The sequence below is a fragment of the Lissotriton vulgaris genome, chromosome 1_1 (assembly GCF_964263255.1).
Source record: "Lissotriton vulgaris chromosome 1_1, aLisVul1.2, whole genome shotgun sequence".
NCBI classification, from domain to species: domain Eukaryota; kingdom Metazoa; phylum Chordata; class Amphibia; order Caudata; family Salamandridae; genus Lissotriton; species Lissotriton vulgaris.
Window position 1 is genome coordinate 607,493,540 of NC_141685.1, and position 21,712 is coordinate 607,515,251.

A 21,712-nucleotide genomic window follows, 5' to 3' on the forward strand; every position below is an offset into this window, starting at 1 on the left:
TTTGAACTAGAGGCACTAGGCCTCACCCAACAGGTTCTTAACAGCACCCATGAAGCGGGACACACCTTAGATGGGCTATTTACCAACATCAAAAACATCAAGATCCTGCCCCTTGTCTGGTCAGATCACCACGCTATACTATTTGAAATCCCTTCGGACCCCTCATCACATCCTATTACATTAAAAGGCACACCAAAATCGTTTAAATCTTGGAAAGATCTTGACAATCAACAATTTAAGGATCTCTTACCAAAATTACAACCCAAATTCCCCACAGATCCTAGTCTGGCTTCCATAAACTACACCCACTGGCTTACTACCGTTATGGACAAACTAGTTCCAATAAAATCCCAGTCTACCAATCGCAACTCCCCCTCTGCCCCTTGGTTCACCAGTGCCCTCAGGGAACAAAAACAGTTATGCAGAAACCGAGAGAGACACTGGAGAAAAACCTACTCCTCCGACGAGAAACTTCTTTACAAAAAAGAACTCAGTAAATACAAAGCTATGATCCACCAAGAAAAAAGCCTATATTACTCCAAGCCAATTGAAAAATCTAACAACTCTAACAAACAACTCTTCCAGGTAGTATCTACATTTTCCCATTTACCCTCTCAAACTGTCCCAGCACCCTCTCAAGCCTTCTGCAACAACCTAGCCACCTACTTTTTCGATAAAGTTAATATTATATATATCAATTTTTCAGATCGCTCTACAGAACCTGCATTCCCTCAACTCACAAGCAACTCTAGGCCCACATTCAATCAGTTCCAAAAGATCACGGCCATGGAAGTCATTACAGCTACAGTTATGACTATGTCAAATCAGATCTGTAAATGATCCTTGCCCTCCCGCCATCCTCCTTTCGGCGGCTGACATCATAGCCCCTCTACTAGCAGAAATATTTAACTCAATGTTTCGTACAGGCATTTACCCTGATATCTGGAAAAAGACACTCTTGTCAAACCCCTTCTGAAAAAACCCCACTTGGACGCAGAAGACACTAAAAACTATAGACCAATTGCCAGTTTACCCCTCGCAGCTAAACTAGTTGAAAAATTCATGAACTCACAAATCTCACAATACATCGAAGACTACCATCTCCTGGACGATACACAATTTGGTTTCCGCAAGAATCACTGTACAGAGACAGCCCTAATCAAAGCAGTAGATAAAATAAGAGCAATATTAGAGCAAGAAGGCATGGCTGTGCTCATCCTATTGAATTTATCTGCTGCCTTTGACACAGTCGACCACAAAACACTGATCGACCGTGTCAATAGCATAGGCGTCCAGGATAAAGACAGTGACCTTCAATCATCATTTCTCTCAAATCGCACCCAGACAGTTTCCCTAGGAAATTTCAGATCTGCCCAGATGACACTACCATGTGGCGTCCCACAAGGCTCATCCCTGAGCCCAACGCTATTTAACGTTTATGTTACTGACTTAGCTAGAGTCATCAAGTCTTACGGGATGAGCCTTACATCCTACGCGGACGATACCCAGCTGGTCCTGGCCATAAAAAACAACAGACAGGAAATAGCAGCTTCATTCCAGCATGGCATGATCGCCATCAGCGATTGGATGGCTAAAAATTGTCTAAAACTTAATTCCGAGAAAACGGAAGTTATGATCTTTGGCAAGCTCACCCCGACCTGGCCCACCTCCTGGTGGCCCTCAGAGCTTGGTCCCCGCCCATCCCCGTTACCAAGGTTAGGAACCTAGGCATAGTACTTGATGACAAACTGACCTTTGCCGCTCATGCCTATACCATTGTCTCATCCTCTTTTTACAAACTGAAATCCATAAAGAAAATCCTTTCCTATCTCCCCCCCAACTTAGGAAAAACACTGGTCACAGCCTTTGTAATGTTTTCTCTGGATTACTGTAACAGACTTTTTATCAACGCCCAGCATCAAGTCATCCGTAAACTACAGTCGGTACAGAACTCGGCAGCAAGAATGCTTTCGGGCACTCCAAAGTTCAAACCCATCACCCACATCATAAAAAGCTATCACTGGCTTACAGTTAATAATCGCATCAAATTCAAGGCGCTATGCATTGCGTACAAAGCCTCACGCAGACAAGGACCCAGATTCCTCCTTAACTCCTTAGCCTTCCATGTTCCCAATCGCCCACTACGATCCTCCAACACCCTCATGATGCCTATACCCCACACTAAAACGGCTTCTTGGGGTGACCGACGTTTCACCGTTTCTACAGCCAAACTCTGGAACTCTCTGGACTTAGACACCCGATCCAGTCCGTTCTCTGTTAGCTTTCAGGAGGAGAATAAAAACCTGGCTGTTCAATCAATAATTCCTCCCTTCTTCTCTGCTACGTTCACAGCGCTGAGACGCCCTTGGGCATTTGTTGCGCTTTAAAAATTTCATAAATAAATACATTTGTATGGCATGGGGAGATTACGTGATTTGACCAGAATCACAGGATGTTGCGTGTTGTCACTGAGACTAGAACCCGGTTCACCAGATTTGAGATCAAACGCCCTAACCATTAGGCTACATCCTTAATAGTACGTTTATGACTATAGAGACTCCATAATTGGGGCAAAGAACTCCACATGTAAAAGATAGGCCTGTCCTAGCTTTTTATGTGGGAAGTTCTCTGCTCCGACTAACTATTATTTCATAGTTTGTTAATATCAAAAATAGTCAACATACACAAAAGTGTAAGTTTGCCTTTGTGAATCAAGCCCAGAGGGTACATTGCAGTGGCCTGCTGGCAGAAATGCAAATCCCAGTAGGAAATGGCCATAACTTTGACTCTGCTATTGGTAAAACCTGTGTCTGAGGCCTGTCTATTTAGGTCAGCCATCTGAAACTGTTGGTAGCTTTTACCATCTTTGAGCACCATGCACATCATGGCGGTCCTGAGCAAACAAAGTGTGAAAGTATCCTCCACTTGCTAAGAGAAAACTCGCATTTCATCTCTGTAAAAGTGACTTCCCCCAATAAGGCAGAAACCGCTTTAAATAAAAAACAATGTGACCCAATAGAAAACATTTGATACAGTCATATGGTTGGGATACCCGTCACCCCCTCCCAACACACTCCCCAAGAATGGGAAAACGGAAACGGTTCTTGAGCTTTTGGAAGGCGGGAGGGAGTTACCCTCCCGGCCGTATTTATTAAAAATATGAAACAAAATCAAAACATTAAAATAACAGTTTCATATCATGTACAATTTCATTTACACATTACGATGTTTGTTGGCTAACCTTAACACATCTCTAATACAAAGGTTCTCCTAGCCGATTCTAAAACATCCTGTAAATGCATTTCTCAAAATTCAAAAATGTACATCCTAACATTACGGGCCAACGGCAAGGTCGTAACCGGTGTCAGATCCCTAAACCAGAACTCTCCCCTCACTTGTGAGGGGCGGGCGCAGAGAGGCCTGTCCCTCTGTGCCAACTTCCAATTTCCCTTGTCTTAACGGGGGCCCTCTATTTACTCGCCGCCATCTTAGTGGTCGTCCGAGGACTCGTGTGAGGTGTCTAGAAGGTAGCGTAGACCCCCCTCCCACCCCACACTGCTTACCACATCTGCCGTCGCAGATGTCCTGGCCCCGGGAAATTACCAGGAGGGGCCCGTAGCCCCTCCTCCCCAGGGAGGGGCCTATGACCGCCTTCCCTTTCGGCGGCCCCATCCTTAGAGGGGACCGCCTCCCCATTTGAGGGGCCAATGGCCGCCTCCCCCCAGGCGCTCCCATCCATAATGGGTGACGCCCCCACCTCTAGGGATCTTCCAATTACTGCTCACCGATCATGACCTTACCGCCCGACCAAAATAAATACGACATTTTTTAAACTAACGAGGATGGAAAAAGACAGTTATACTGAACGTTTCAAAGTATAAACTCCTACCAAGCACTATATTAAATTCTGCTGCGACTGCTTTGCCGAAATATATGCTGAAAGAGCAATCACTTTATTATATAACAAAAATTACCAACTTTAATCGACAATAACCTGAAAAGAAAAACAGTATCATGTCACTCGACTTTATTCCAAAACAAATCGCTGTCCTCAGGGGCTGGTGGGTGGGTCAAAAATGGCTCCTTGTTCCGTCTCGAGCTTACGTGCAACGGGGAGGTGCAGCTTCTGAGCACAGGAACAAGAGGATGCTTCTTTGGATCGTTGCTCCTTTTAACCTCCTTCAGGCGGGCGTGGACCCTCCTTCAATCCGCCTCCGGGGCGTGGCCAACGGTGTAAGTGTCTAGGACAACCCCTCTTGGGCGGGAAAAGGCGCGCCCCGGCTACGCCGCTTCGGGCATACCAGCCGAGACTCGCCTCCCACCCAAAATGGCTTCCCGGGGGGATCGGGGTACTCCACCATACGTTCGGGGGGACCGAGTGGTCGCCCCTTTCTATATGGTTGGGATACCCATCACCCCCTCCCAACACACTACCCAAGAATGGGAAAACGGAAACGGTTCTTGAGCTTTTGGAAGGCGGGAGGGAGTTACCCTCCCGGCCGTATTTATTAAAAATATGAAACAAAATCAAAACATTAAAATAACAGTTTCATATCATGTACAATTTCATTTACACATTACGATGTTTCTTGGCTAACCTTAACACATCTCTAATACAAAGGTTCTCCTAGCCGATTCTAAAACATCCTGTAAATGCATTTCTCAAAATTCAAAATTGTACATCCTAACATTACGGGCCAACGGCAAGGTCGTAACCGGTGTCAGATCCCTAAACCAGAACTCCCCCCTCACTTGTGAGGGGCGGGCGCACAGAGGCCTGTCCCTCTGTGCCAACTTCCAATTTCCCTTGTCTTAACGGGGGCCCTCTATTTACTCGACGCCATCTTAGTGGTCGTCCAAGGACTCGTGTGAGGTGTCTAGAAGGTAGCGTAGACCCCCCTCCCACCCCACACTGCTTACCACATCTGCCGTCGCAGATGTCCTGGCCCCGGGAAATTACCAGGAGGGGCCCGTAGCCCCTCCTCCCCAGGGAGGGGCCTATGACCGCCTTCCCTTTCGGTGGCCCCATCCTTAGAGGGGACCGCCTCCCCGTTTGAGGGGCCAATGGCCGCCTCCCCCCGGGCGCTCCCATCCATAATGGGTGACGCCCCCACCTCTAGGGATCTTCCAATTACTGCTCACCGATCATGACCTTACCGCCACAGGCCGGATAGTTGACCGGCTATCCGGCCCCCCACCAAAAGCTCCTACTTAAAGGTCATGGCTGCACAAGTTCTTTAACCAAGCTACGAAGTCTCCTATGAGTAAGGCATTCCCCTCCCGGGACAAATGGACCCCATCCTCCAGATACACATGGTCGCCCCGAATACATCCATGAGGAATACAATGCAATTTACCTGTACGAAACAATCTACCAAGTTTGTTATTTATTTTCTTCACCGACTGATTTAAAGCTGACACAGAAATAGCCCCCCGCCACACCTTCCGCGGAATCATATGTGACCATGCAATCGTGCACCCTGGAACCCTTCTCGCCAACCAACTTACTGTGGATAGGATTAACTCGAGAAGTACTCGTCGACTAGTGGACACCAAATCATTGCCCCCAAGATGCACTATGATTACAGATGGCGGTGACCTTGTCCGCCCTGACAATCCCTCCATAAAATTATGAAACTGGTCAATACAGAGCCCGCCCCTTCCGTAGAAGGTCACCCTGTACCCGTATTCCCCAGCCATGTGAATCATGTCACCTGCTTTGAATACGTCCGCGGCACGCCTCACGTATGAGTGGCCGACGACCCACACCACTCTTTTCTCAGTCGGTGATCTTTGATCGCTGGTCTCCAGGTGTCGGGTCCACTGCACAGTTCGCCCCGCAAAGCCTGCACGCGAAACTGAAAACCAAACAGAAAACAAGAAGCGTGAGTGCATGACATTAGCTTCACAACATGTGCAACCGCACGTACCTCTTATAACAATTCGAGGACCAACGCCCCAACTGTTTCACCTTATCCACACTCAACCCCCTGGCTGTAGCCTCTGTAGCAGCACCTATCCGGAATGAGTGCGTCTCAAAATCGCCCGGGTTCAAGCCCGCTGCCGCGATTGCCATTGTTAACACCCACTGAAACTGAAACCTGGTCAGTGGGGTGGCGTCGGTATGTCTCAGCAAGCTCCCCCTCCATGATGCCGCCCTTTGCGCTAAGTACTCCTCTACGCATTTCACTGGGCACATGGGGGACCCTAGCGTGCACTGAACAACCACACTGTCTCCGATCGCTCCCTGATCGGTCTTGGACTTGGTTATAGTGATTACCATCGTGTCACCTTTAATCTGGATGTGTTCACGACACAAACCTCCCCCTGTATCCTGCTTGTTCCTTGCTACCAGTTCGCTTATTCGCATCGCCCCATGGAATGCTAAGGCAAAAGCGGCCCGGAACAGCACTGTCTCTGACTGAGATGAACAAGTCGCAGGGAGTACGGCCATTAACTGGGACAACCTTGCTAGCCCTATCGGGCGCCTCTCGTCCTCTCTACGACCCTCAAGGCGTTGCCACCCGTGCAGCGCCTTCTTTACTAGAAAGGACGCTGTGGGGTCCTGAATGCCATGAGCCTGCGCCATGAATGCAATGGCGGCCCGGTGTCTATTGGCTGTTGCCACTGATCGACCTGCCTGATGCAATGACACTAGAAATTTCAGAACATACTCTTCCTGACCCCAATGCTCTCCCCTAGCTGGACCCAAAAATGCCCAATAGGAACGGAACGCCCCTTCATATGCCTTCCTTGTCCTGGGGGCTAGACTCTCTCCCACGAGGTTTTGTAATCCGGGGCACCGAGAGACCAGAGAACTTCGGGAAATGGTGCCGCCACCAAGTCCGCAGAGAGCAGATGGCCCCGGAAGGCCTGCATGTTGGAACGAGAGAGTGCATCAGCCGCCTGGTTCAGTACCCCAGGCACATGTTTTGCTCTAAAGTGAACGTTTAATTTCATACACAGCAGAACAATTTCTTTCATCAATCTCAATATTCATTTGCAGCGTGCTGCCTGACTATTGACACATTCTACCACAGTCATATTATCAGACCAGAATACCACAGTGCGATCACGAAACCCCTCCGGCCATGTCTTCAAGGCCACTAAAATAGGGAACAGTTCCAAAAACCCAATGTTACCTGTGAGTCCACTCTCATGCCACCATGCCGGCCATGTTCGTGCCGACCAATGATTACCAAAGATGGCGCCAAAACCCACACTCCCTGCCGAGTCGGTCCACAATCCCAGTTCCTCAGAGGAAACCGCTGGTTTGTTCCACAGGACACGACCGTTGAAATCCGCCAGAAATGCCAACCATATGCGCATGTCCTGGCGAACCTCTGCCGAGAGTCTTGTGCGGTGATGCCCTTCCTTAAGACCAACCATAGCTTGAGCAATAAAGCGAGAAAAGGGGCGAGCCATTGGTATCACTCTAAGGGCAAAATTAAGCTGACCCACTGCCTGCTGCAACTGATGCAAGGTTACTTTCGTCTCGCCAATACATGTCTCGAGCGAGGCCTTAAATTTCAATACCTTTTCTTTAGGCAAACGGAAGCACCCCTCTTCAGAATCAAGCTCAGTTCCAAGAAACTCGAGTGAAGTGGACGGCCCCACTGTCTTACCTGGTGCCAGTGGCACGCCAAATCTTTTCATGAGATCACAAAATTTACTCAAAGCCTGTGCACATTCCGTGTCCCCGGCTGCCCCCAGAAACAGAAAATCATCAAGGTAATGCATAACGTGCGTAAAGCCCGTAGCTCTGGTGAACGCCCATTGTAAGAAACTACTGAATTTCTCAAAATACGCACAAGAGATGGAGCAACCCATTGGCATACATTTATCCATGTAATAGCGTCCCTGGAACATAAAACCCAACAGACGCTGATCCTGTGTGTGTACCGGGAGCAACCGGAACGCTGACTCGATATCAGATTTTGCCATCAGCGCTCTGGGCCCCAGGCGATTCAACATGGCGACGGCCTCATCAAAGGAAACGTACCGCACCGAACAAACTCCCGGGTCAATCTCATCATTCACGGAAAGACCCTTAGGAGCGGACAGATTATGTATCAATCAAAACTCACCTGGATCCTTCTTGGGGACCACTCCCAACGGTGAACAAACAAAATTAGGAACAGGCGGGTTCGCATATGGACCCGCAACCCGACCTCGGGCCACCTCCTTTGCAATCTTTACCTGTACTACAGCCATATTTTGTTGAACCGACAATTGGTTCTTACACAGTGCTTCCCCCCGAAAATCCCCCGCCGGGATGCGGAAACCATATGAGAAACCGTCCCTCAACACCCCGGCGGAGACATGATCAGGGTATTCGTTCAGCCAGGGGTTCATTGCCATGATGTCGATGGGAGTAGGTAGCAGCGCCCCTCGTCCGTCATTAGACCTGTTTGGCGCCGCCTCTGCCCCCTGTATCGCCATTCTTGGCTTTGCATGAACTCTCGGGGTGTGAAGACTGCCCGCACCCTGCACACTCATGCCTGAACTTGCACGACCCCTGTGGCCTAGTGCACTTGCCCCTGTTGAAGCTCCAACAGACCCCTTTCCTGCCAGAGTTCCCATTACTCTTTGTGTGCTAATCACTACCGGCGCCCGCTCGAAAGGGCACCGACGGGAAATGGCGGGAAGGCTCTGGCCCATTCCCGCCAAACGAAGACGGCTTTGCCGGGTTTGACCTAACCTGTTTCTGCCAGGAAATGGAGTCGACACAATCCCACGTCAGGGATGAGTCGTGCTCCTTGGCCTTACGAAATTTGTTATCATAACCCAACCATTGATCACCATCGTATGATTCATAAAACTCCATTATTCGTGTCTGGTAACAAGCCAATTCAGTCAATACTTCGGGCCTACGTTCCCCCATGATTGCAGTGAACATCCCAAAAGCCCTGGCCCAATTAGCGATTGTCTCATCAACTCTGAAACCCGCCATCTTTGCTCGCCATACACTTGGATGCAACAGTTCTTTCTGATTCTTAACGTGTTCTATTTCATAATGATCAGTCAACAGCGAAAACATGTTTACGTATTTATCCGCCCATATCATTTCCTTTGTTGCCAACGGGATATGTTGCACCACCTTTTCCCTCCTTGAGGGTATCGACCCCTCCCCGGCCATCGGCAACGGCTTCTTACCCGAATCAGTAGCTGAACTCGCTGCTGCCGCTGTTCCAGCGCCCGATGACGGTTGCTCCGCGGGAACCTGAGGGGGAACAAACGGACAAGGTGCCTTCGCAGCATCTTGCGATTGCCGCAACTGCTTCATTATTAGTTTGGCCTCCTCGGCCGTATGCCCTGGAGCTGTGGCACCCTCGTTATTCTTGCCCAACCACGCCGCCAACTGGGCGGCCAACTCGGGTGGCATATCCCCCTCGTTCACAGGTGTAACTACGACAGGGATCGGCTATCCTGCGTCCGGAATCGGAACTGGGGCCTCTACTGGTCTGACCGGGCTCGCCGGAGGTGACTCGGGAACCGGAGCCTCGCCCCCTGCCGCCCTGTTCCTGGCCCTTTTACCTCTCCCGGCGGGGACTACCCCCGGCAACGCTGGTCCGATGACTCTCTTAGGCCGGCCCGTACCATTCATGGCCGCCATCTGCTTCTTCATGTTCGCCATGTCCTTCACCAGCATACGAAGCATTTGGTCAGTGCTAACCTTCTTTCCGACCCTTTTGCCCGGCATTTTCTCACGATAGTCGACCGAAAGGTCCTGGAACCAACGTTCGAAGCACTAAAAGAGAGAACACAAAAATTACAAATTCTCAAAAATGGCTCCTTGTTCCGTCTCGAGCTCACGTGCAACGGGGAGGTGCAGCTTCTGAGCACAGGAACAAGAGGATGCTTCTTTGGATCGTTGCTCCTTTTAACCTCCTTCAGGCGGGCGTGGACCCTCCTTCAATCCGCCTCCGGGGCGTGGCCAACGGTGTAAGTGTCTAGGACAACCCCTCTTGGGCGGGAAAAGGCGCGCCCCGGCTATGCCGCTTCGGGCATACCAGCCGAGACTCGCCTCCCGCCCAAAATGGCTTCCCGGGGGGATCGGGGTACTCCACCATACGTTCGGGGGGACCGAGTGGTCGCCCCTTTCCATATGCTCAATGGCTTCTTTAATGTATGTTGTGCTTATGTCTGCATCATGTCTTAGTTGATCTCTAATATTGAGACTGACCACTACCATGTGAATGTTCCTTTTGCGCAATGTGCCGATGCACATCGAAAGGTACTACTTTCAACTTCTGCAAATGAACATGATTGCCCTCTTTCCTGTTGAGCTCTATGGAAGATAAATGTGTTCTTCTGTTTCCTTTTTAAGATCCGGTGCAGATATGGCTTTTCTTTATAGAAAACATTCTAGTGGACAGTGTTATCTTCTCAGTATCCATATTCTTTATGGGTAAAATTGAAATAGAAGACTGGAAATGTCCCTCTTCTCTTGTATGCAACAAGCAAACCACAACATTGATGGTTAGGAAGGTTATTGGTGCTTCCACTCTATTTCTCCCAGTTTAAACTTCCCTTTCTCAGCTGGAACATAGAGATTTAAAAAAAAAGAGAAGTAAGAAGGAGACCATTGACTTGCAGTACCGTTGCAATTAGTTAAGACCATAACTCAGCAGGCTTTCTGCCAACATCCTCCACATGAGGGAAGAGGGTAAGGTTGACAAGGGGTGCTCTTCTGCAGTAAATGACTAACCCTTGCCCCACACCACAAATTTGTAAAGTCGGATGACTACTTTAAACTCATAGCCCTAATAAACACAATGGGGCAGATTTACAACTTCTGGCGCATCTCTGCTAATCAGCAGGGATACGCCAGAACAGTTGCGACAAGCCAAACCACCCGTGCGCCACCACTGATGCACCGCATTTACAATGCAGCGCACCGTGGCGCACGGATGGGCATATGCGTGTCGCATCCCCCGGCGGAAAGGCGGTGCATTGCTGGAGTCGCATCGCAAGTGCGACGTAGCTCCAGCAAGGCTCGGGGTGCCCCTATGCCTAACATGCTGCGTCAATCCTTATGCCTGTTTCAAGCCGGCGCAAGGTTTTGACGCAGCATGGCTGTAAAAGTGAATCTTGTAGATTTCACTCAGCCACATTCCTGCGCCAGAACGCCCCATTGTGTCGGAATGCCCACATTTGGCGCAGGACTTTTCAACATGACGCAACTCCCAGATGCGTCATGTTGTAAATACCCCGCAGCATGGCGCTGGCTTTGAGCCGCCTCTGCGTCGCAAAAGTGATGCAACGGTGGCGCAAATGTGGCATACAAGGCTTGTAAATCTGCCCCAATATATTTAGAACTCAGGGCCATATACACAAAAATCAGGAATAGCAATTTCCTAATTGCAATTCTTACTGAATTTGTATGTGGACATCACATTTCCTAATGTGCTAAAGAATATATTTTAAAATAGCGTTTCCAAGTGCGGTCACAAATCGACTTATCTCATGAATAATAATGAGGTAAGTCGCAATTTGTAGCCCACTATGATTCACATCAAGGATAGGGATGGCGGCTGGTGGGGTTAGCAGACTACCATGTTTGTGATCGCTTTTCAATAAAGAAAACTTTTTACCTTTGAAATGCAGCCATTTTCTTTTTAGGGAAATGGGATTCATTTCAAAAGAAAAATGAAACTTTTATAAAGTAAATTTTTTAGGAGTAAGCAGTGGTCTGTGGTACCACTGCCCGCTGCTATTTATTTATTTTGTAATCCTGAAAGGCAAAGGGGCACCGTGTGATCCGATCTCATTTGCAATGGTTACCACTTATTTTCAGTAGTCTGTAAAAAACATATTGTTTGGCAACAGTAATTCAGTTGCAAAACATTAATACATTCCACTGAGGCTCAATATTTAAAAAGGACCCTTAAAGACACCCTTTCTAAATACCGAATTGCAAACCCACATTTCTATTTGGTAATGAGTTACTGATTCTCAATTGGCTTTTGTACATTTAAAAAATGCTTTTTTTGTTGTAGTTGCAAGCGGCCCGCTTCACAGAATTCACATTTGCAACCTTTAAGAATGCTTTGAGCATATGGTCCATAGAGCTTCCCACATTTAAAACTGGTAAGCATCCCAGGGAGCCAGTACAAAAAGTCTCAATGTACTGTGTGCTGTGTCAAAGATTGAACACCTCCTCTTTTACTGTCAGATTCATCAAAGACCCGTTTTGCGAGTCTGTAATAGCGATTCATAAGGAATCGCTATTACAGACTCGCAAAACTGGATTCATGTAGGAATCGCTAAATAAATTGCGATTCCTACACATTCCTTATTTGCGATTATCAAATTGCTAATCGCAAATAAGGATGCGATTTCAAGGGTGCTAGGGGTGTCCAAAGGACACCCTGTAGCACCCCTGAAAGGTAATCTACATTGGTGTTGCGCACACACATGTCCAAAGGACATGTGTGTGTGCAACATGCAACTTAGAAAAATGCTTTTAAAAGCATTTTTCTAAGTTTTCGCTATTTACCACGAGGTTTGACCTCGCGGAAAATAGCGGCCCGAAATCGCGATTTCGCAATTCGAAAATGGATGATGAATTGCATTTAAGGAATCTCAAATAGAGATTCCTTAAATGTAATTCCTCGCAAATTTGCTAATTTGCTATTACCGATTTTTGCATTTGGGATGATGAATCCCAAATGCAAAAATTGCGCTTGCAAAGGGCCAGATTCTCAGAATCTGGCCCTTTGCGAGCGCAATTCACCTTCATGAATCTGGCTGTTAGTTCCAAAACACTTAAAAGAAGAACAAAAATGTATATACTTGTACATTAACTCTAGAAACGCCATACAGCCTGCACATAAATGAACGTCTATTACTGTGGAATTCTTTATTTGCAGATATTGTGTGTCACAGTGCAGGTTTCAAATCAGCAATGCAACAACATACCATTATACACACACACACACAAACATGTCTTACCATATTGTTGCAGTTGCTTATGCGTCACCCCATTGTGAGATCACAGCTACTTAATTGCTTCAAGATTAAAGGCCTAATTTAACGTTAAGTAAATGTGGGACTTTAGTGAAAAAGTGGCAGATGTTCTATCTCCCCTATTAAGAATTCTTTGATGTGAATGTCAGACTAAATATAATGGACAGAGGACCTGTCACTTTTTTGGCAGGCAACTCTTCCCCAAACTAATTAATGTCCCAAATCAATTAAAGGACTAAAATATGAAGATTTAATGGCTGAAGCTATCCTTAGTCCTCATAGAAGCCCAGTAACAGTAACAAGTAGAAAAGGTATAAGAGGACACCACTAATTAAGTGTAATATCCTCAACACTAATCAACCAACAACTGCAGGGGTATTTAGCATAGAGTAGCTCAGAACATGAAAGAGCAATGACTATATAAATATTATGACACTGTTGATTCTCCCAATAGGAGTTCATAAGAAACTCATCCATTACTTTGTCAGTGCTGTGTGATCTTTCCTCAGTGGTTAAAATGTAATGGCCAAAATATGATCCAAAAATGCATGCAATCTAACGCGTAGGTGTTCTTAAGCAGATAGGAGACTTGGTAACTAAAATGATTTCAGCTTAGAAGCAAAAACCTCATCCTTGTTGATATTTAAATGATATCCAGATAGCTGTCAGCAATTGGCGCATCAAAATGTGTAGAGTTATCTAGGTTAAATGTGGAGATCATGATATCATCAATCAACAACATGCATGGTCTGACATAGGCCATGCAAGATGTATTGTGCAAATCTATTGTATTCATATGAATAAGACTTCCCAAACAAAGGGCAAACGAGCTGGAGGTGTTAAGCAGCTTTGGGGCATTCTCAGTTCAATTGCCAATGAGTCTGGCAGAGGCTCCTAGAAGCTGGAAGCAGCAGAACTCTTCTCGTATAGCAGCTTAATGGCATGTATTTATGGGGTCAACCGCCCTAGCCATTAGGCCACATCCTCTTGCCTACCCTGCTTCTCTACTGACTGCTGCATCAGTGGGACCACGGAGAAAGAGGAACTCTGGCACTTTTCAATAAAGGTTTCTTATACGAAGTAATCAGCCCTGTCCACAAACTGATATTCAAACAGGAAGATCATTTCACAGAGAAAACATTTCTGTAGGGAGTCAAACCATGATGTTTTTCTTGTTGTCTTTATAAGGTCCCAACTATGTGGCTGTTCAATGCTGAGCCTGAAAGTATTTACACCTGACCACCAAGAACCTCCAAACAAGCAGGCTGCTCCCTGTTTCACCTCCTGATCGGTATAAGAAAATGTGTTGAGAAGGAGTGTGAACTCAGCCTTCTTTCTGAATATATCTTGTGTTATGGTGGCACTTGTAGTGTGTAGACGTCCAGAGATGTCAGATTACCTTGGCTCCTTGGAGTGGATCGACGCCACATTGTGTTTCTCCATTAAAGCTTGAGTTGAAACCTCAACTAGAGTCCAGTGGTTCTTTCAACCTGAGCTCACAACAATCTACTTAAGCAAAATCCTCTGCAGCAACTGATAGACCACTTCAAGTAGTCAATGTGTTTAGAATCAGGCTTCATTAAATGGGTCCTTTACTTGTGGGCATACTCTTTATATTTGTTTTAATGCTGACCTTATTAACATCTTGGCTGCTAGGGGGTTTTCCCCTCCTGTCCTGATGATTTATGAATACTATAGTTTCATGACAAGGTCAACTCGTCATAAGCACAGCGCAGGTAACACCCATGACGAGTTGACCTTGTCATGAGCATGGAAGGGGTTAAGCATATGAATAGCAAAATATTGGACATAACTGACACATCTAGGACAGGGGAAACCCCAGTGCTTTCTGGAGCAAGGCATATCTGTGGCAGTGACTCCTATGCTACCTCACCACTTTCCTCAGGACTGCTTTAGCCTATTAATAAACATGACACTGGCAGCATCGACATACAAATTAATGTACCAGTTCAGGGACCCTGACCACTTATCACTTCATTATCCTTACTGGGATGTGGGAGGATCATGCATGTTTCCCACTTAGGGGCCGATTCCGATTCGGGTCGGAAGGACTCCGAACCATTATCCGGAGCCCTTCAGACCGAATCGGTACGTGCCGGATGGATTCCGACTCAGATTTCCCTTCGGCCTACAACGGGCTCGGAGAGCCAGTCTGTCATTCAGAAATCTTCCAGTACTCCCTGGTCCCCTCTTTACGACCGAGGGAGCACGATGGCAGTTTTTCACTGCCTTTTCGTGTTGGTGTGTCAGGCACGAAAAAAGGCAATCGGAAACTCTCTCTGGGGGCCCCCAGGAGGGCCCCCATGGATGTGAGGCTACCAAATGGCAGCCTGGGTCACCTATGGTGTCCCTCCGTTGAACCCTGCACCCGGTGGCAGGCAACTTGGGGTGCCGGCCACAGGGGGCAGGGATGAACTGCACCCATGCATTTCACAATGGAAGCATGCTTTCTGGTCGGAATGCATACTTGCATTTTGAACCATACGAATGCGACTGAACAGGGTTCGGTCGCATCGTAATAGCAGGGCCGTAACAGACCACAGCAGGTCAGTCGGTAATGGCTCCTAACCGATGTCGGATGGACCTGAATCCATCCGACATCGGAATAGGCCCCTAAGCGTTATGCACCTGTAAGTGTATACCTCACCACATGGTTGATGCATAGCTCACCAACATTTGAATGCATGTCCTCAACTGCACGTATAACTGCTGAATGTGGCCACTGCCTGACCTCTTCATGCATGATCAAACATAACTCTCTATTGAGAAAGTCATACTGGCCAGTATGTTTACAATCCAAGTTATCCTAAATAGTAAGAACAACAGGTAGGAGACAATGGCCAACACTACAGTATGGTCTGGAAATCTTCCAAGGCCTTGATCTCCAGTAAGGAAGATGGACCACCAGTGGGTGTCTTAAACAAACATTCTGGGTAGGCCAGGACCACCAGTGATGGCTAGAGGTCTTTCATCCAGCAGGAGGACCAGCTCACGGTTTACAATTAGACCTGGCCCTTTTACACCTCTTCTGGAGGGGGGGTGGAGATGATGATAAAGTTGTCGAACCATATTTAAACCATTAGGCTTACTTTGTAATGACAATTATTAGGGGCGTGGAGGTATCTGGAGGTTCACATTTGGTGTATACTTGCGAAGCTCAGTAGGTTACAGTAATGCTTTTAAAGGTCATCCAGACAGTTCATCCAGCAGTGTTTAAAGGGTGACTTCTTCTTGCCCTTCCAATACGACCTTTCTCATATAATTGAAAATAGTGATGGGCTTTGTTAATATTTTAGTAATAATTTGGAGTTTTTGTTCGCCAAAATACTGTTTGTTATCATGTCTATATTGTGCTGGTGCTAAATGATTTCCTGAGAACATTGGCACTCTGAACAATATTTGGCCTTTGTATTTATTTGTAAAGATGTTTAGCTCTGTTAGAAAAGTGTTTTTATGCAGGCATTGATGTGCAACACCCAATTTATTTCAGTTTTCTCTTTGTATCCACAGTTCTGAAGGATTTAGAAATGTCCCCTACCATTACTATGAAGAAGGAAGAAGTGAATGTGAGGAATACCTCCTGCATGAAAATGCACCTTATGGAGGTCATAGGTTCATCACTGAAAAGAAAGTATTTTCTAAATGGGCCAAGAAGCATGCAATAATATTTTCTCATCCAAACTGGACGGTTTTTTGATCATGGGTGATCCGGACTGACATCCTCAGTATTTGCATCAGCAAGGAATAGATGTTGTAAATCAAAGTCCTTTTGGCGAAGACATAAAACATGCAAGAAACTGGAAATGCAAAACAAAATTGCTAAGATGACAAAACAAATCAGAGTGATCTTTGCGGGACAGATGTGATTTAGTTACTTTGTTTTGGAAACATAATGCACTTTATTCTTGAAACAGATTTTTCAAAGGCATAAGATATGAACCATTTTGGCTGAAGATATATTTAAAGTGTGTATGGTAAAACTGTAAAATGCCATGGGTCTGAATGAGCAAGCAGTGCAGTTCCCCAAATTCCAACTGCCTACTAACCATATTTTATTTAGCTTCAAATGATTACTATGAAGATTCTTCAAGCATGCTAGACTGTGGACATGAAAGGTTCTGAGGCTAACATAATTTTATAGAAAAATGCAAGGAGATTATAAGTAATTCTCATCACCTTTGTTTCACTCACCCTTCTGCCCCTCCCCCTTGTCCAGTTTCTTCTACAGTGGGCTCCCATTCTTGGTAGTAATGGCCAAGTATGATGACTTGATCTGCCAATCACAGCACAGTAAGTGGTGTGTGAAGTCTGCTCTGATTATCTTCAAAGGAAGAACGACATTTGATTCCTTATTTTTAGTTTGTTGAATTATTTGAAGTCCAGAAAGCACCACTGCAAACAAGTTGAGAGAAAATGGAGACTCAACAAAAACACGACTGCAAGATTCACGTACAAAGCTGCCCTCAACATCTATTACCAACAATTACGAGATGCAAAGAAAAATGCCCCAACTCTCAGATTTAAAGACAGACATAACAATGGCAAAGAATTCTTTAACATCGTCAAGGAATTCTCTAAACTCTCAGCTGCCAACAACAACATCATTCCATCCCAAGCACTCTGCAATGATCTCTCAATCTTCTTCGAACAGAAGATTGTCAAGATCTACGATTTGACTCACTGCATACTGAAACAATCTCTCCCAACCAGCCGGACACCTCCTTCATCAGCAAACTGCAGCTTTGCAACTGGAGGACCCTCTGAAACAAGAACCTGATGAATGCCATCCACTCAGGAGCCTCCTCAGAACAATGCCCCCACTTCATATACAACCTTGGAAGAACCATCATCTCCCCTGTTCTCGCCACTATGATCAACACCTCCATAACCACAGTCGCCTTCTCTGAAAAATTGCTTATTGAAGAAATTGCGGACTCTAAAACCCTCAGAAGACAGACCCATCTTACTCCCACCTTTGCCAGGTAAAGTCATTGAGAAAGCCATCAATACCCGACTCGCAGAACCTAAAACTCCATCAACTCGTAGATAGCTCTCAATCAGGTTTCTGCACCAGCCACAACACAGAGAGAGCCCTCATTGTGGCCACCGATCGATCAAAGAGAAATGGCCACAGCCATCCTCCTCAACCTCTCCACATCTTTTGATAGGGTCACCAAAAAGTCCCTCATTAGAAATATTTAGCATTTGGGCATCTGTGGACTGGCCTGCAAGTGAATATACTCCTTCCTCACAGACAGGATCAATGAGTTAGACTTATCTCTTTCACCTCAGAACCCAAGAAACTCATCTGTGGAGCCCCTCAAGGATTGTCTCTCAGCCCAGCACTCTTCCACGTCTACATCACTCCCCTTGTGTACATCATCAGAGCCCACTGCATGAACATAGTATCTTATGACAATGACACACAGCCCATGTTCTCCCTTACTGATTCAACCAGCACTGCCAAAGCAAACTTCTCCAGCTGCATGAGAAATGTCGCTACTTGGATGAGAAACTGCTTCCAGCTCAACACAGACACAACTGAAGTTCTAATCTTTGGAAACAGTCAATCCCCCTGGGACGCCTCTAGGTGCCTCTCTGAACTTGGCCCCCTACACACTTCTACGGACAATGCCCAGAACCTCAGGATCATTCTGGACACCACCCTCTCCATGAGCACACAGATCAACACCATCCGCTCATCATGCCTCCACATCCTGCAAATGCTATGCAAGATTTCCAAGTGAATTCCACTGAACACCAGATGCACAATTACCCAGGCTCTTATCACAATTAGACTTTATTACAGAAATGCTCTATATATCTGGATTCCCAGCCCATGCCCTAATTCGACTCCAAACCCCCCAGAATACAGCTGCCAGACTCATCCTGAACATCCCGCAAAGTAACCAAATCAATCCACACCTCAACATTCTCCACTGGCTCCTAGTCCAGGAAAGATGTAACTTCCAGCTACAGACCCACTCCTACACAGCTCTTCACAACACTGGTCCAGCTTGCCTCAGCCACTGCCTCAGGTTCTACCAACCCAGCAGACACCTTTGATTTATGTCCCAAGCAAGAGCCCACTTCCCTTACATCAAGATGCCCAGAAGTGGAGGACGTTCCTTCTCACACCTCCCAGACAAGACCAGGAAAGACCTTCCAAAACACCTCAGGAAACCACCCTCCATCATGGACTTATGAAGGAACCTTAGGATATGGCTCTTCCAGACGAAACAGGAACAGGCATGATCACCTCCTCTCCCTTCAGGCCTGCCCTGTTCAGTACCTGGATACTCTAACGCGGGATTGGCCATGCTCTTCAAATTCACATTACATAACATTAAAGGATCCTTTCACAATGATTGTATGATGTTGTTAAGTATACCATCAATGATGTCATTTGAAATGTCATAAGTGATGTAATCAGTGGTGGAAATTAACATCTCACAAGTGATGTTATATGAGAGGTCAAAAGCTATGTATGATAGGGTGCAAATTATAGTTAGTTTACTGAACTGTAACTGGCGAATTTCAGTGGGTTTCAGTTTTTAAACATTAATTCTTATGTCATTTCAAAGCCTATTGAAGACAGGAATGTGTATTCAGTCTTACGTTTTCATGTACAACCTATTAACATGAAAGAAATATATTTCTGAAAGTATACTGCTGCATCAATGTTCCCTGTCATTCACTTCAATGAATAATCACCATCTGGATTATTTTAGGTATGTTGCAAACATATTATCCCTGCATCAGTTTGGTTGACTCATTTTAAAGTACATGAATTAAGGAATGTTTAATTGTATCTTCTATCTTACTGAATGATGTGTCAGTTGCTTTGTGGACATTATCTCACATGTGCACAACAGCAGAATTCCCGAACTTTTGTTAGACACTTTTTTGGGGGGGTGGAGGGGGGGGGGGTCTGTTTCTGTTTGTAAAACGAATAACTACAATTTCTCTGTAGTATGCAAAGAATTGACTTTGGCTTCACCAGAGGAGAATTTAACTCTCACAACAGGCTATTAGTTGCCTGTAGTATAGTTTTGTATCCTACTAAGCTGTTGCATTACAGTGCATAAGGGATTATTTTACTTCAGAAATAAGTGCATTGAACGTGAAAACTGCAATTTAGTATATTTTACTGCAGCTGGGATTATGTTCACCAGTGCAGCCATTACCACACTCCCAATACTTTCATCACAAGTACCACCAGCACCAACAGCACCACTCTGTTACCTCTAGTTCATCACATACATCACCATCACCATTATCACTAGCACCACAGTGTGTTGCGTGTTTGTATTTTCATACCACATGAAACAAGACCTATTGACTTTCCAGGTGCTTGTTTTCAGAGGAAATTTTTACCAATGGTTTACTCTACTTGTATCATCCGACCCAATTGATTATTTTTGGAAGTGGCAACTTACTGATAACCTATTGTGGCCTTTTACACTTTGCCGAATCAGTCTCAATACAAGTACATGCTGGTAAATTTTAACGGAGCTAATAATAATTGCTAATAGAAAATGCACGCATCTCTGTATCGCAATTTATCTTAGTTTATTTCTATTTCCACAAGCATACATTGGTTCAACTGTAGGTACTGCATATTATGAAAATGTAAAAGTAGGATTCTTTGTAAATAGTTCAACATTTTTAAACCATGTTGTATCTTTTATATTGCATGCACAAGAAATTGTAAACATATTTACTAGTATCACAACGTATATATGTACACACCACTGAATACTTCATGGTGTACAGTTGTATCCTCAGGAGTATTTCTATATTTTTTATTTTATTTATAAACATTTTACACCTATATAAAAATAAGGAACTGAACGTATACGTAATCTTGTTTTGATTGGCCACCTTTTGTGACCACGATATATGTAACTAGAAGCACAGTTCACACAAAGAATGTTCTGATAATCAAATGCTAGTAGTGTACTACCTGAAATTAAAGCTTGTCAAATGGACTTGATTGAATCTTGCAAAAGCTATATACAAGATGTGAATCTGTATCCTACGAAGACAATAATATGAGAACATCTAATCTACATTTTATATGACGAATAGTTTATGTTGAACCATACGTTTTGAGTTTTTGAAAACATCTCTTAGCTCACTGTTTTACACTTACTCTGGCATAGTCATCCCTGTCTTCTTTTGTGCCAGTGCTGTTGGGAAATAATCAATTCATTTCAATCACTCATTGGTAAATGTAGTGTCATCATTAGATGCCCTATCCTTGTCTAACATTAAATATCCTGATGTATGATTTGTTATCAAATGTGATTAGAATGTTACCTGTAACAATTTAAAATTGTCATTTGTGAATATCATGTTATTACAAGATATTATATTATTTATTATCATTGGTTGGGAGATATACCGTTAATCAATATTTTGACAGTATCTCACTTGAGAATGTAATAAAATAGCATTTTTCATAAGCAGTTTGATTTACCAAAGATCTATGTGTATAAAAATAACAGTATACATTGTAACATTTCCATATTTTGAACCATGTAATTTGTTAAAATTGTATTTGTAAACAATATTTTTTTTATAATAAATGAAAGACACACAAACCTCAAGAAGTACAAACAGAAATGAATGAATACTTGGGCATTAGAGCTCATGCCCCCGAGGTGATGAACAGCTGTCAAGGAGCAAGGATGAGTTGAGTGTGGAAAAGAGTGAG

At 45.2% G+C, this 21,712-nt stretch overlaps 1 protein-coding gene across 1 annotated transcript in view; it reads left to right on the top strand.

The window, feature by feature from the left end:
* ST6GALNAC3 (ST6 N-acetylgalactosaminide alpha-2,6-sialyltransferase 3) overlaps positions 1-21,464 on the top strand; it is a 1,116,254-nt gene extending 1,094,790 nt beyond the window's left edge. Inside the window, exon 5 of the mRNA XM_086954126.1 lies at positions 16,504-21,464. Within this exon, the coding sequence (XP_086810252.1) occupies positions 16,504-16,690 (187 nt within the window). The 3' untranslated portion in view covers positions 16,691-21,464. The remainder of the gene's footprint in view (positions 1-16,503) is intronic.
* Positions 21,465-21,712: the final 248 nt, after the last annotated feature.